Genomic DNA, 15,970 nt, shown 5'->3' with positions numbered 1-15,970 from the left:
ACATAAATGTTGACTTTTTTTTTTTTTAGTGAGGCAATTGGGGTTAAGTGACTTGCCCAGGGCCACACAGCTAGTAAGTGTCAAGTGTCTGAGGCCGGATTTGAACTCAGGTACTCCTGACTCCAGGGCTGGTGCTCTATCCACTGCACCATCTAGCTGCCCCCATAAATGTTGTCTTGAAGAATCCTTGTTATATCCAGAGGATGGGAGTATATATTTTGAATATTTTTTACAATTATGAGCCTTGGAAGGGGAGGTTGGAATATTGGTAATTGAATATGGCTGAGAATCAGATGCCTGAGTTCTAGTCTTGGGTCTGTCACTAACTGTGGGACACTGGGTATGTCAGTGTACCCATGAGCCTCAGTTTCCTTATCTATATAATGAGGGGGCTCATAGGCATTTGAGTTGGAATGAACCTTGCAGAACTTTTTTTTTTTTTTTGGTGAGGCAGTGAGGTTAAGTGACTTGCCCAGGGTCACACAGCTAGTAAGTGTCAAGTGTCTGAGGCTGGATTTGAACTCAGGTCCTCCTGAATCCAGGGCCGGTGCTCTATCTACTGCGCCACCTATCTGTCCCACAGACCTTCTATTCCATCACCTTTAACCATGGAGGGAAGGAATAGCAGAGGCATTTGGAATCCAGGACTCGGTCTACAAACCAGGCCCTCTTCCAGTCATTTGGATGAGAAGAGATTTATTGAATGTCCTTTCCAACTCTGAAATTCTGTATTTGTATTTTTCTTTCTTTTTATAGCTTCCAGCTGCCAAAGGTTTTGTTGCTAATAGCTTTTATTCTGGTTTGACACCGACGGAATTTTTCTTCCACACAATGGCTGGCCGAGAAGGGCTGGTTGACACTGCTGTCAAGACAGCTGAGACAGGATATATGCAGGTAACTGGAGGAAGTGCAAGCCCCTTGTGCATTTACATTTCATACATATGCTATAATTTATCTAGGCTTAGCTTTTTTTATTTGTTTGTTTGATTGCGGGGCAATTGGGGTTAAGTGACTTGCCCAGGGTCACACAGCTAGTAAGTGTTAAGTGTCTGAGGCCGGATTTGAACTCAGGTCCTCCTGAATCCAGGGCCGGTGCTCTATCCACTGCACCACCTGGCTGCCCTAGGCTTAGCTTTAAAGGAAAAAAAATCTATTAGCAATGTAGGTACTTTAATTCTAAATCTGGTCAGGCATGGTGCAGACACACAGGGCAGAGCAGGTACCTGACAGTAGATACAGCACATGGCCAGCCTCAGGCTACCCTCCACACAGTGATTAAATGAGTAGGTTGGGCTACAATTCCAGAGTGATAGACTTCTCGTGGGAAGACTAGACAGTTGTGCAGGCCAAGTCATGTGTCCCAACAAACCGGACAGCAAGTAGGGGCCCTGGAACATCAGGACAGAACCTGAGCTTACACATTTACTGAGAGACCCCCTAACCTTAAATCCTGGTCCGTTGAATTTGTCCATTTATTTGGAAATCTTGTTTTAACAGCGCTGACATTCCAGACCTCCCTGACCTCCTCCTCCAAGACAACCATCCTTTATAACAAAGAATTTAAGAGGAGAAGGTGGGGAGCAATTCAGTAAAACCGACCTATCTAGAAATAGTCTGATATGGTATGCAGCATTCCACCCCCACAGTCCTCCACCTCTGCAAAGAAGCCCAGAAGCAAGCCCTGCGGGGACGGAGCTCAGTCATTGTCACTACCTGTCACTCTTCGTTTTGTATTTTCTGTTTATATTGTTATATCAGCTCATAGAAGTCTTCCCATGTGTTGGTCACATTTCTTAGAGCACAGTCATATTCCATTGCATGGCCATGCCACTAAAAATCACCTTCTAACAAGAAATTGTTCCTTGTTTTGATGCAAGTCAGATTTGACAGAACTCTGAAGGATTGTGAAGTGTGTTTGCCTTAATGCATTTTTGGTTTTTATCTTTACCTTTTTGATGTGGAAAAGATAATATTTCCCAGAGCATTGTATCAGTGTCCAGCAAATGAGTTCTGGTGATATAAGTTATTTTTTAATTCTGAAGTTTCCTGGAAAGAGTTGCTGCTGCATATTGGTCCAAATACAAGGCCGTCCCTGTCCTCCTTTTTTCTCTCTGTCCCCAACAAGGGTCATGGACCTCTCAGTAATGCATATAGGAGCATACAGGAGATCTGGCTCCCATTTCTATTTTTTTCAGTGCAAAGCCATTGCATTAATGTAAACCCTCGAGCTGGCTCAGGACGCTGGATTTGAATTGTGTGCCTTCTGCCATGTGTCCAACACATTTGCAGATACAAAGAGGACTGTAGGGTGGGGCCATACTGGAAATCCCAACATGTCTAGCATGAGGACTCTTTCTTTTCCTCTTAATTTGAACAGGTTGGGGATTGTTTTTGATAGATTTGATTAGGACAGGCTACTTATCCTTTGAGTGGTTATATGATTGGAGTAATGTTGAAGTTTGAATAAATTCACTTTGCGAACACGTTCCTTTCATCTCTGTCTTCTTCACCCTTTTCTCAGAGAAGGCTTGTGAAATCTCTCGAAGATCTCTGCTCACAATATGACCTTACTGTCCGAAGCTCGACTGGTGATATTATCCAATTTATTTATGGTGGTGATGGCTTGGATCCTGCAGCCATGGAGGGAAAAGATGAGCCCTTGGAGTTCAAAAGAGTGCTCGATAACATCAAAGTAAGATTCAACACGTTTTCTGGATGAGGAGCTGGGCTCCAAAGCAAGAGTTCAGCTTTAACATACAGGTGCCAACTGAGAGCAAACAGCAGCTGGGTGAAGACCCTAACCTTGGACTTCATCCTTTGATGGTTTTCTATCACCCTCTTCTGGGGCATAAGTTTGGATTTTGTGAAAACCAGAGATTTTATCCGTGTTCAGCACTAGTATTCATTCAGCTCTTGCCTGCAACCACAGGCAGTTCACAGAAAGTCAGTAGCTGAAAAATGGTCCTCTTTATGTGTGTTTCAGATTGGGGAGCTAGCTGCCTTAAACAGAATGATGGGCTGCCATGCCTTGAGATCTGTTCATGCTGCCTTCTTGATGACGACATTTTCTTTCATTTAATGCTGTTCCTCTTTTCTTCCTTGTTAATATTGAGGCAGTCTTCCCATGCCGGAGTGAACCAGCCCTCAGTAAAAACGACCTGGTGCTAACGACTGAGTCCATCATGAAGAGAAGTGAGTTCCTCTGCTGCCAGGACAGCTTTCTTCAGGTAAGCACAACTGGGGTGCGGTGCTGTGGCTTCCCCAGATGGGACTGTTGTCCAGAAGTTTTCTGGTTGAGAACTAATCAATCAGTCAACTTTGGGATGAGTCTTTTGTTTTGGTTTTGGTTTTTTTTTAATATAACATTCCTTTGTCAAATAGTCATGAATGTGTTTTTTACCTGGGCAGAGCTTTTATATCCAACATGAACTATTTATCTCTTGCCTTTTATTGAGTATGCCTTTCACTGGAGCTGTAGATGCTCTTGCATTATTTCATTTACCAAATGGAGAAAAATGCTGCAAGTCAAAGAAATGATTTTTTAATCCCCTTGAATCTTCCCTTCCTGACTTTCTTATTCTTCCTTTTAGTAATTCTGCATCCAAAGGAATTTGTAGGCCCCTCCTTATGGGATAACTGTCTTTATGACAGTGTCATGGATTCATTTTTCCAGATCCCGCCTATACACAGGGAGATGTTACCTTGAGGTACCCTCTGAGTTGTCCAAGATGAGGAAAGGCTGGATTCCATTGGCCTGCCCTTGTCACCTCCTTCTGTTCTTATTATGGTCGGTAATATGCCCCAGGGCATAAGGTAACAAGGATCTTCTTATAAAGAGCTTTTCTTTTTACCTTATGTGCAGCTGAAACAACAGGCAAATTGGTGTCCAAAATACAGAGATGCACAGCTAAAAAAATCACAACTCTCTATGAATTAACACAGTTTTGGTTAAGACCACACTCTCCTTTTGATTTCATTGACAAGCTTTAGGGTAGAGGGAGCAAGGGAGGTTTGTCTGAACTTTTAAGGCATGTAAAACCAGGAGCATTTCCTACCCTTTTTCCAGTGGATCTAGTTCAGACTTGCAGATTGTAGTTACACTATCACATGTTAGTTTCTCTCATCTTTCTGTTTACTTTTTTTCTGTTTGTTCTTAAAGATATTAACCGAGACAGGTTATAAAGCACATGAGATAACACAATTAGCATGCTTTGTGGCTTGTGCAAATAACTGTATTAACTTGGGAAGTACGATTATTTACAAGAATTTGAGGTTTACTTGATTTCTTTACTGTTTTTTATTCTTTGGGTTCTGGGAAATTTGTCTCATTAATTGTCTCATTGTTTGGTCTTTCATTTTTGGAAAGGGTGGGTGAGATCTGTTAAATAAAAGATAATGTTGAGTTGCCAAGACTTCCTGGTCTGGCCAACTCTTCCCCTTTGACAGGAAGTCGTCCTGTCCAGTGTTAGCGGTGCTCCTGCAGTGGTATGGTCAGCAGCCTTGAGCATGGCAGAGCTGTGGGCTGCAGGGGTGGACCCAGTGACCATTTCACCTGTGTAGGTGGCTCATCTGGCCAGACTGGTCTCCTCTTGGTCATGCCATTGATTTAGCTACCCCAGCTAGCACCTTTCTGGTTTCATTGCACAGATCCCAAACTCTTTCTCTCTAAAGGAATTTGCTCCTGGTAACTTGCCCACTCAGGGAACCACTGAAAGACTGTTTCTATTGTCAGAGCTCTGCATGTTGGAAATGCAACAGCTGTGCTCTGGTTCCTGAGGGGCAAAATAAAACATGTTCTGTTTTACCTTGCCTCTCATTTCCACCCCCACCCCCAAACAGGTAGAATAACCATGGGCACACAGCTGTCATGTGGAACCTAGAGCCTTTCAGGAGTGGAAAAGGCTCCTCCAAATCCCTTAAGTAGCCTTGGTACAAAGACTACCTGGGGGGAAGGCACAGGTGAAAGGTCATGAGTACCAGAGTTTCCTGATAACATCAGCAGAGGGAAGGGCCTATTGAAAGCAAGGAGAAGCCAGGTGTTTACCTCGTCCTGGTTTTTAGTCCAGTGAGAACAGTTAAGCCTGACCCAAAACATAAAACCTTTTTTTTTTTGTCTTTCTGAAATTTTATTCTGATTAGCAAAGGCACTAACTTTAAAAATGTTGGCTTTAATGTTGATTAATAGGAGGCTTTTGACGGTTGAGTTGCTTGTGGAGTTGAGTAATGTGTGGGGTTCAGAGAAGACAGTGCCTTTCTGAAAGGCAGGGCCCCACCTGAAGCATTGTTGTAACTGTGCTAGGGAAGTAATTAGGTAAAGGCCAGCTTTGGATTTGTGGTGTTTGAATGGCTTTTAATAAAGCCAGGCCCTGATGACGAATGCAAGAGGCAATAACCACTTGACATGTCCATGTGAAATTACTTTTTTTGTTTTTTCATCTTAAAAGAATGATAAACAAAGTTACCAGGACATGTAGTTTAATTTGTTCTCTACGTGGCTAAATTTTCACTTAGAAGATTGGCCCTAATGAGCTTAGCCTACGCATACTTCTAGAAAAGCAGAAAGGCTGGTGACTGTTGTGGGACTGGAACCTTCTTTCTCCTTGGGTAAATTTCCAAACTATCTGAAAAACAACATTTCTTGTGTTTTGTGTGACTTCACTTGTATAATCAATATCTTATTTCCCAAAGGGGGCGTGCAGAAGGGGCAGAAGGCAGAGAGAGAAACTTCAGAATTCAACATTTTAAAAAATAAATGCTAATAAAAAATTTATGTAATTGGGAAATATTTAACAAAATAAAAATATGTATGTATAATTTTTTTTTAATTAGCAAAAAAAAAAGAAAGAAAGAAAGAAAATTAGCATTCCTAGCAGCACTTCCAGAGTGGTTTCAACTATCATGACATGGAAGTTGTTGATGATAGTTCTTCAAAGATACACGTTTAAAGCAACATGGCAGTCATTTCAGCAAGCATTTATGAAGCTCCTACTCTGTGCAAGACATTGTGCTTATCAAACAGGCTATGGCTGTATGGTTTGCAGTTGATAGATTTTCTTAGAAAGGGAGGGAAGGAGGGAAAGCCTTTTGGATTAACATGATCTATCTAATATCTAAGTCAATACTTTATGGATCTGTGGATTTAAGATAGTGGTGATTGCTCCAGCTCCCAGTGCAGATCTCAGCTTCTCAGTCACCTTGGAGTGCACTCACTGAGGAGAAGCATTCAGTTCTCAGTCACTGAACCTGTCTACGTAGCTTTTCTGCCTCCATGCCACCTGCCAGAGCTGTTGTTCCTCTACTGTGACCTCTGAGACCCCAGGATCCCCTATGTGTGACCAAAAGCCATTGGAGAAGGACTGAAGTAGGGGTGCCCCCCTTCCCCATAGTTAGGTGTCACACTTCAAAAGCAGTTTTGGAAACCACTTTCGAGTAAAAACATCGTTTCAAATCTTGTCTTTTATTAAATTTGTAACTACATAGTCTACATCAGAGTGAAATTGAAATAAAAGTTTCTCATATTAGATGTTATTGATACATGTTATTAGCACCATTTTATTCTGATTTTTCAGGAAATAAAAAAATTTATCAAAGTTGTTTCTGAGAAGATCAAGAAGACCAGAGATAAATATGGCATCAACGACAATGGAACAACAGAGGTAATGTCCTGTCAGGATAGTTTAGTAAATCATTTTTTAAAATGTGTTGCTCCTATTTCAAATTCTTCTTTGGATTTGTACTTTTTCAGCCACGCGTGTTGTACCAGTTGGATCGGATCACTCCAACCCAGATAGAAAAGTTTCTTGAGACCTGTAGGGACAAATACATGAGGTAGGATGATGGGTGCTGTCATGAGGTTGGAAAGAATTCATTTAGAAGCATCTTAATGTCCATTGATAGGTTTTTCTTGCTGATGTGAAATTCTTTGTCACTGCTGATCCACACGGTCTCAGAGTGAGAAGAAGGAGACCATTTGGCCCAGCCTCGTACTTGACGGAGAGTATTCTGCAGTATCCAGCAGGATTTTAATGTTTTGGTGAATTCATACAGAACAGAAATATATAGACATGCATGGTTTTCTAAGTCCCTCTACAGCCCACGGGGTTCCTAGGTACAGGGCAGCAGTGCATTAAAAAGATTGAGCCTCGAATGGTCGGATCTGGATCTGATGTCTCCCTGTTGATACAAGTGTTGTCTCAACAATAGAAATGGTCTTTGCTCTTTCTTTATGTCCCCAGCACTCGGCATAGTGCCTGGCCCCTAGTGAGCATGTGTGTAATAATCATCACGTGGCTGATGGATCAGTCATCTTCCTTTGGATGCCCTTCAGCTTAGCAAAGGTGGCACAAGAAGGGAATGTGATGCCCTAGGTGGGGTCTGGCTTCCACCTCGTCATTCCCCTGAGGCTGCCTTCTGCCTTACCAGTCGTGTCTTATTTGCCAAAGGTGGTGGTCTTTTCTCAGTCCTCATCCTTCTCACTCTGTTGCACTGGACACCATTGCCCACCCTCTCATCCTCCATGCTCTCTCCTCTCTGGGTTTTCAGGACACTCCTCACTTCTGCTTCCCCTCCCACCTTTGCTGGATCATCATCTAGGCTAGGGATGTCAAGCTCAGCTAGAAACGGGGGCTGCCACCCTGTACCTACAGACCCCAATGGGCTGCCAAGGGACTTGGAAAACCATACATGTTTATATGCTTATTTTTTTAAAAAACAGATCAATACATCAAAATCAGAGGAAACTATTTTAATCTGCTTCAGGCTGCATATTTGACACACCTGATCTATAGATACCTCCTAACTGCCGCTGTTCCTCCCCCTCCCCCCGTTTTTCTATTTAGCTTTTAAATCCCTACACATCACGGCCCCTACCTGTATTCCCAGCCTCGTTAAATATTTACGCCCTCTCCTGCATTCTTCATTCCTGCCAAGCTGGCCACCTCTCTTTTCCTCCTACATGAGGCTACATGTACTGACTCCACGCCCTTGCCCTGGCCATCCCCTCTGTGTAGGCTTCATTCCCTCCTTATCTATGCTTCTATTCCTATAAGATGCAGCTCAGTCACCCTCCCAAACTATTTGGAATTTAGCCACTTTTTATGTATTTGTATTTTATATTTAGACAGTGTTTTTATATGTACTTGTCACCCCTCTTAAGATGTAAAACTAGGGATTTTTTTCCTTCTTTACGTTCATATCACCAGGCTCTACTACAGCCCCTGGCATAGAAACTGTTAACTACGTGCATACTGATTGATTGATTCGTTGCACTCTGCCCTTCTCAGTCAATCAGGCAGTCACTTCGCTCATTCTGGACACTTATACCCTGAATATTAGCTCAAGTCACATTAGCTTTAAAATACGGTCAATTTACATCTAGTTCTAAAGCCACAAAACTCAGCAGATCTTTTTTATTTCCAGTTGAGCTATCTAATCATTGCCCATCCCATTTTGTACCTAAGAAATTAATTGTTTGAACCAAAGCATAGTACTTACAATTGTCCCTATCAAATTTCATGTTATTAGATTGGGACCATCATCCTGACTTGCCAGGGTCGCTTCAGATTCTGACACTTTTGTCCAATATTCTAATCATACCAGCTTTGTGCCCTCTACAGACTGGATAAGTAAGGGTGCCATCTGTGTCCTTATCCACATCATTGAAAATAACATTGGTTAAACAGTGTAAGATCTCTTGGACACTATTAGTTATTTCCCACCCAGTTGACATCATCTTACTACATAATTAAACTTTAGGCCTGGTTGTTATTTATTAAGAAGAGCATAGCATAGGGGCAGCTAGGTGGCACAGTGGATAGAGCACCGGCCCTGGAGTCAGGAGTACCTGAGTTCAAATCCGGCCTCAGACACTTAACACTTACTAGCTGTGTGACCCTGGGCAAGTCACTTAACCCCAATTGCCTCACTAAAAAAAAAAAAAAAAGAGCATAGAAAAACTGTTGTGTTTCACAGACTAGTTTTCTCCCCTTATTATCTTGGGGTTTCATTAGGTTTCTCCATAGGTTGGATATTTAGAGATGAAAGAAATGGAATTCATAGATGTGCTGAAACAAAATGTCAATATAAATTATTTAAAAGTCAAAGATATTTAAATCACAACTTTTTGTGATCTTTTTTGAAACTAAAGGGTTGCCCGTCAACTGGGAAATAGCTGAACACATTATGAGGTATGAATGGAATGGAATACTATTTTGCTATAAAAAATTAAGAGGTGGTTTTGGAGAAACCTTGGAAACGTTGTATGAACTGATGCAGAGTAAAGTGAGAACCAGAGGAATAATTTATACAATAACAATAATATTGTGACAGTAAACCACTTTGTAAGACTTAAGGACTAAGCACAATTTCAGGCAAGGCATGATACTTGCCTGCTAACCAAAAGGAGATGAATTCAAAGCGTAGAAAAAGATAAACGTTTTTGGACCTGAGCAAGGTGAGAATTTGTCTTACTTGCCTATGCATATTTATTGAGGGTTTTTTTTTTCTCAATGGTGAAAGGGAAAGAAAATAACAAATTGAAATTTTAAGAAAGAAATATCAGGTTATTATAAAGATTAGTGTCATTTGATTTGGCCTCTTTAAAATGTTTTGTTGATGCCTGTTTTAAACATTGCAATTATTTCCTAATATGCCACCCCCTTCTCATATCAAACTACCTTTGCACCCCCTCCCAAAAAAAGAGTGAAGCAAAGATGACAAAGAAAGTGATCACGTCTAATGGCATATGTATCATTCTGCACCTGTAACCCTCCCTTTATGTACCGAGAGAATGGAAATCCACTTCATCGCCTCTTCTCTGCAACCAAGATTATTCTCTGAATCTCCTTCAAGTTCAGCTGTGTTTCATGGTTGTTTTCATTTGTATCATTATAGTCATGGTGTATATAATTTTCCTGGTTCTGAATTCTTCACCCTTTATCAGTTCATACCAGTTTTCCCCATTTTTTCCAGAATTCCTCATGTTTGCCAATTTTTATGGCATAGGAGTATTTCATGATTTCCTTTAATTCCTTTACCACAGTGTGTGCAGCCATTCCCCAGATAATAGGTAAGTAGGTAGATGTCTACCTACCTAGCTTTTTTTTTGTAGTTTTATGGTTTTTTTTTCCACACTGAGAAGACAAAATGTGTCTGACTTATGCTCCATTTACCAGAAACTTTCCCAAAGTGCTTTGTCAGCAATAAAACTAGAAGCTATTCCCATGGAGCTTCATGACGCAGTCTAGTATGTAAGACTACCTTTCAGTTGCTACAAGGTATTGTGTGTCTCTGATTTAGTTTCAGGACCCAGAGTAAGAAAGATGCCATCCCAGTGTGCTGTTACCTTAGCCCAGTGCCTCTTCACAGGATAAATTTGTGTCTAGCCTTGTCCTCTGTTCCAGGTGCACCTTCCTGACCCTTACATATAAATCTGAACATCCTTTGAATATAGCAGAGCCTCCCTCCTGGGTCTGAGGCCAGAGGCTCTCTCCAGGAAGGTGTTTGGGCTGCTTCTTTTTTCCTTAAGTAGCATTTCCTTTTTTGAATCACCTCTTTTCCCCAGGGCACAGATGGAGCCTGGTTCTGCAGTGGGCGCACTCTGTGCTCAGAGCATTGGCGAGCCTGGCACACAGATGACCCTGAAGACCTTCCACTTTGCAGGTGTTGCCTCCATGAACATCACTCTGGGTGTGCCCCGCATCAAAGAAATCATCAATGCCTCCAAAGCCATCAGGTGCCACACTTGATTTTATTCTTCATACACACACACACAATTTTATTCAGCTGGAGATTATGATTTTATGTGGTCTTCATCCCCAGTTTTCATAAAGCCACACACATAAGAAACCAAGAGAATGTGAATAAATGACACCTCTGGAGGGAACATGACCCCCTTTCCTGGTCTGTCAGGGAACTGCTGGAGCCTTGTGAATGCCTGTGGCACGAGGGCATGACCACACCTAACATGAGCCTCCCATTGTGTGTCTTCTGACTTGGACACAGCAGGTTCCAGGCTGTCACCCTCACTCCAAGCTCTCATACTTACTTGATCTGGGAGCAGGTCTGACTGCTAATACCTCCTCAGACGCTTGCCAGCTATGTGACCCCGGGCAAGTCACTGAACTACCTGGGCCTCAGTTATTTCATCTATACAATGAACAGGTTGTATTCCACAATCCCTAAGGGCCCTTTAAGTCTGTGATCCTGTGATCATATACCAGTCATTGGTGGTGTCAAAACACGGTAGAAAAAAGCGTGGTAGGCAGCCCAAGGAGGGCTCCTCAAGGGAGCCTCTGTTGGCAGAGGGAGGCTTTCAGTTTTGCTTCGCCTGACACCCACCTGGTGAAAATGGAGCCAGCCTCACAGCAGGAAGCAGTGGGTGCCAGCCCTCGTACATTGGAGCAGGGATTCTCCAGGGCCACGTAAGAGGGGCGAAGGATCACAGAGACAGATGCCTCTGTCCTCACCTCCAGCCCAAAGCAGCTCTTGCTGGAGTCCTGCCTAGGCTGGGAAGGAGGGCTAACTTCTTTTCCATTGTCCTTATCTAGTTTGGCCTCCAGAGGCAGAGGCACATCCCCACCCGATCTTTCTTTTTTTTTTTTTTTTTTTTTTTGGTTAGTAAATTGGGGTTAAGTGACTTGCCCAGGGTCACACAACTAGTAACTGTCAAGGGTCTGAGGCCAAATTTGAACTCAGGTCCTCCTGAATCCAGGGCCGGTGCTTTATCCACTGTGCCACCTAGTTGCCCCCCACCCGCTCTTTCTTAATAATCAAAGGATATTTCTCTGCACTTCTATAGCACTCCAATTATCACAGCCCACCTAGACAAGGATGATGACGCCGACTATGCCCGTCTTGTGAAAGGACGAATAGAGAAAACCCTCTTGGGAGAGGTAAGAAGTTGTCTGTCCTGCCAGTCCATCTCTGCTGTTAGAAAGGAGCCTGGGAGCCCCTGCAGTTAGGCTCTCTTTCCCTCACTTTCACCCTCATGTGCTGCCTAAAAAAGCGGCAAGGACAAAGTGTAAATTACCTTTTGTAGATAGAGAAATGAGAGGCTGTGTTAATGTTGCTCTTTTAACGCGGCAGATTTCTGAGTACATCGAAGAAGTCTTTCTCCCCGATGACTGTTTTATTCTCGTCAAGCTCTCCCTGGAGCGCATTAGACTTCTGAGGTTGGAGGTAAGTCCTTCCTCGCAAAGCTCAAGATGGCTTAGGAGGCCCCTGTCCTGGAAAGACCTGCTGGCTTCTAGGGCAAAGACAGGGACCAGTCCTTCAGGAGGTTCTGTTCACAGGAGAGGGCCAGCCCTGGGGAACCCGGACCTGGGGAAGGAGGTGGCCTTCATCTGAGCCCTGACGGAAGCAGAGTTCTGTGAGGCAGGCCTGAGGAGGGGGTGTGCTCTAGGCCTGGGGGGGTCCTTCCAGCCCTGAGATAGAGCACACAGCCATTCACCACGGAATCCTGCCCAAGAGACAACTAGGTGGTACAGTAGTGGGTAGAGCGATGGGTCTGGACTGCTGAGGAAGATCTGAGTTCAGATTTAACCCTGAGGCAGTTTGCCTCAGTTTCCTAAACTACGAAAGGGCAAGGTAGCAATATATAACCTCCCAGGGTCATTGTGCGGATTAATTGCGATCATCTCTGTAAAGCACTGAGAATAGGCCCTGGCACACAGGCACCTGATGGATTCTTGTTTTTTTGGGTTTTTTTAATTTTTGCAGGGCAGTGAGGGTTAAGTGACTTGCCCAGGGTCACACAGCTAGTTAAGTGTCAAGTGTCTGAGGCTGGATTTGAACTCGGGTACTTCTGAATTCAAGGCCAGTGCTTTATCCACTGCGCCACCTGGCTTCCCCCTCACCTGATCGATTCTTGTTTCCTCCCTCATCTGTCTCCTTTGCTCTCTTCCTTCCCTCAGACTTCCTAGTCATGTGTCCCCGGACAGGTCAGAGCCTCATCTTCCTCATCTGTAACATAGAGATAGTAATCCTTAGACTGCCTGCCTCACACTCTACAGCTATGAGCTTTGTATTTTTTCAGGATAACATCTTATTTTAATTTCAAATCTGCTTGTGATAAATCAGAATAAAAACTCATTTGGTCTGGATAAATCAGAAGGCAGGCACATACTCTACCGCTTAGAGACATTTTGTCTTTGCTTCTGATGAAATGGATTTTATGCCTTCCCATTCTCTTATTCTAAAAATATGGAGCAGTCTTCAAAGTGGTCTGTTGCTGTTGCTGATGGTGGTGATGGAGAGGTTATCAGAGACTGGCCTGCTGACCTCTCTCTGCCAATAGGATTCAGACCTGGGGCTCCTGGGAGGTGCCTCCCATTTCTCACCATCACCAGCTCTACCTACGTCCATCTCCTTTGGATCCCTTGGCTTCTGGGTCATTCTGCCTCCTTTTCTCAAGGAGTTCATTTCATAGTTCATGGTCTCTTTGCCCAGCTCAGCCCCTCTCTCAATACCTACACTATGAATTTACATGCTGGTAACCCTCCCAATACCTTTTGGCCCCTCCTCACCAACCCTTCACTCTTTTTTTTTTTTTAGTAAGGCAATGGGGGTTAAGTGACTTGCCCAGGGTCACACAGCTAGTAAGTGTTAAGTGTCTGAGGCCGGATTTGAACTCAGGTTCTCCTGAATCCAAGGCCGGTGCTCTATCCACTGCGCCATCTAGCTGCCCCAACCCTTCACTCTTAACTCATTCCCCCTCCCCCAGGAGTGGGTATAGCTTTTATCTCACCATCAGCACTAACCATTGCGCTGCCATAATTTTGAGCTCTGAAATTCCTCTCCAGTTTATCTCTTAGAATCAGAGCTAGAAGAGAGAGACCTTAAAGCTAATCTATTCCAACACAGAATGGGGATTTTACAGTCGAGAACACTGAGGCAGTGCTCCAAGGTCACAGCCATCGTGTCAGGTGTGACGTGAAGCCCCCCACACTTCCTGGCTCAGGGGCCATCCCTCAGTCTGCTCTGCACCATTAGGGAGCAGATATTGAACAACTGATTGTTTTATCTCTGAATTATCCAGGCCCTTCGCTTCTCTTCTTTATTTCTTTTTCTGCTTTCCTTGTAGTTCTTTTACCAGACAAGGTAGAGAGAGTAAGTCATTGTGACAGTGTGATTCTTAGCAACTCTCAGATATGCCACATGAAAGGGAAGAGGTTGACCCTTGGGTCAAATGGGGTCTGGGAATTTCTCAGTCTTATATGTCAAGAAGCCTACAATTAGCTCTAATAATTCTGTTGGCTATAACGGGATGGATGAGCTGAAAGAAGAGAGCCCATTTGCCAGAGCTACAGCTGCCTCTCTTGGTGTGAAGGAAGCTCTTTGGTTCTCACGTGCTGTGTCACAGGTGAATGCTGAAACTGTGCGCTACTCCATCTGCACATCGAAGCTCCGAGTGAAGCCTGGAGATGTGGCCGTTCATGGGGAGGCCGTGCTCTGCGTTACCCCCAGAGAGAATAGCAAGAGCTCCATGTACTATGTGCTGCAGTTTCTGAAAGAAGACCTTCCAAAGGTGAGGCCCCAGCACTGAGCCCTTCCTTTTCTCTGCTGCGCCTGGGTGGTTATCTAGAAGGAGCACCGGGACTCCCTGGGGAAGAGCCCTCATTGTTCTCTCTGCCAGGCACGTTCTTAGAGCTGGCAGCCTGAAAAGCATCTTGCCGCCACCCCCCCCCCCCCGCCCCCACCCCTCTTCTTCTTCTTTTTAGAATATTTATTTTAATTTTTCTCAGTTACATGAAAGACTTTTTGAGTTCCAAATTTTTCTCCCACCTTCCGAAGACAGGAAGCAATTTGATATAGGTTATACATTACAATCATGTTAAACATATTTCCACATTAATCAGAACAAAGGGAAAGAAAAAAACGCAAGAAAAATTAAACAAGGACAATAAAAAAAAGCAACAACAAAAGTGAAAATAGTGTGCTTCAGTCTGCATCCAGACTCCATAGTTCTTTTTCTGAGTGGGGAGAGCATTTTCTCTATAAGTCTTTTGGCATTTTCTTGGATCATTGCATTTCTGGGAAGAGCCAAGTTCATCACAAAATGTTGTTGATGCTGTGTACATTGTTCTCAGTTCTGCTCATTTCACTCAGCTTCAGTCCACTTGAGTCTTTCTAGCTTTTTCTGAAATCCATCTGCTCATCATTTCTTACAGCATAATAGTATTCCATTACAATCCTATACCATGACTTGTTCAGCCATTCCCCAGTTGATGGGTATCCCCTCAACTTCCAATTCTTTGCTACCACAAAAAGAGCAGCTATACATATTTTTGTACATCTGGATCCTTTTTGCTTTTCCATGATCTCTTTGGGATTCAGACCCAGTAGTGGTATTGCTGGGTCAAAGGGTATCCACAGTTTTAAAACAGCCCCTCTCTTCTGTCTGTGTGCAGGTCGTGGTACAAGGTATCCCAGAGGTGGCAAGAGCCGTGATCCATATTGATGAGCAGAGTGGAAAGGAGAAGTACAAGCTGCTGGTGGAGGGTGACAACCTCCGGGCCGTCATGGCCACACACGGTGTCCAGGGCACCAAGACGACTTCCAATAACACCTACGAGGTATGTGCAGCTTCTGCCTCCTAAGCATGAAGCAGCTTCTCTTCTGCTGCCCCCCTGGCCTCCCTCAGAGGGGGCCCCACCCGTGCCGTTCACAGGAGCTCCCAGGTCTTCATTGGCCTTGTCGGCTTTGCCGTCTATGCACCTTCAGCACTTGGAAGCACCTATGAGTTCACTGATATAGGGGCGTCTGCCACTGCATTGTGTCTCATCTTCATTGTCGCTCTTGTCTGCATCATCCCTTCATCTTCCACCTGCTGGTGATGGTTACTCACTGGAATGAGGTCACCAACCAAAGGACAGATTGGTTGGCTTTAAATTGGGCCACCACCACTGGTGATCTGGTTGCCCCAGAGAATCTTAGGGATTAGAGCTGGAGTTTAGGAAGGGGCATTGACAAG

General features: G+C 43.8%; 1 protein-coding gene across 3 annotated transcripts in view; it reads left to right on the top strand.

Moving 5' to 3' along the window:
- Nucleotides 1–15,970, top strand: part of POLR3A (RNA polymerase III subunit A) — a 75,943-nt gene that overhangs the window by 25,571 nt on the left and 34,402 nt on the right. For 2 of the 3 annotated variants that reach the window (XR_006354771.1, XM_043983419.1), the window contains exons 19-28: nt 757–894; nt 2,522–2,692; nt 3,114–3,227; nt 6,570–6,656; nt 6,746–6,828; nt 10,562–10,732; nt 11,798–11,891; nt 12,085–12,177; nt 14,360–14,524; nt 15,408–15,572. Coding sequence is in view for 2 of the 3 variants with exons in the window: in XM_043983419.1 (XP_043839354.1) it covers nt 757–894; nt 2,522–2,692; nt 3,114–3,227; nt 6,570–6,656; nt 6,746–6,828; nt 10,562–10,732; nt 11,798–11,891; nt 12,085–12,177; nt 14,360–14,524; nt 15,408–15,572 (1,281 nt within the window). In the remaining variant the exon portion in view is untranslated. The remainder of the gene's footprint in view (nt 1–756; nt 895–2,521; nt 2,693–3,113; nt 3,228–6,569; nt 6,657–6,745; nt 6,829–10,561; nt 10,733–11,797; nt 11,892–12,084; nt 12,178–14,359; nt 14,525–15,407; nt 15,573–15,970) is intronic. The other variant, XM_043983420.1, reaches the window with a different exon arrangement.

Source organism: Dromiciops gliroides, chromosome 2 (genome assembly GCF_019393635.1).
Source record: "Dromiciops gliroides isolate mDroGli1 chromosome 2, mDroGli1.pri, whole genome shotgun sequence".
NCBI classification, from domain to species: domain Eukaryota; kingdom Metazoa; phylum Chordata; class Mammalia; order Microbiotheria; family Microbiotheriidae; genus Dromiciops; species Dromiciops gliroides.
This window is presented reverse-complemented; position numbering and strand designations above follow the sequence as displayed.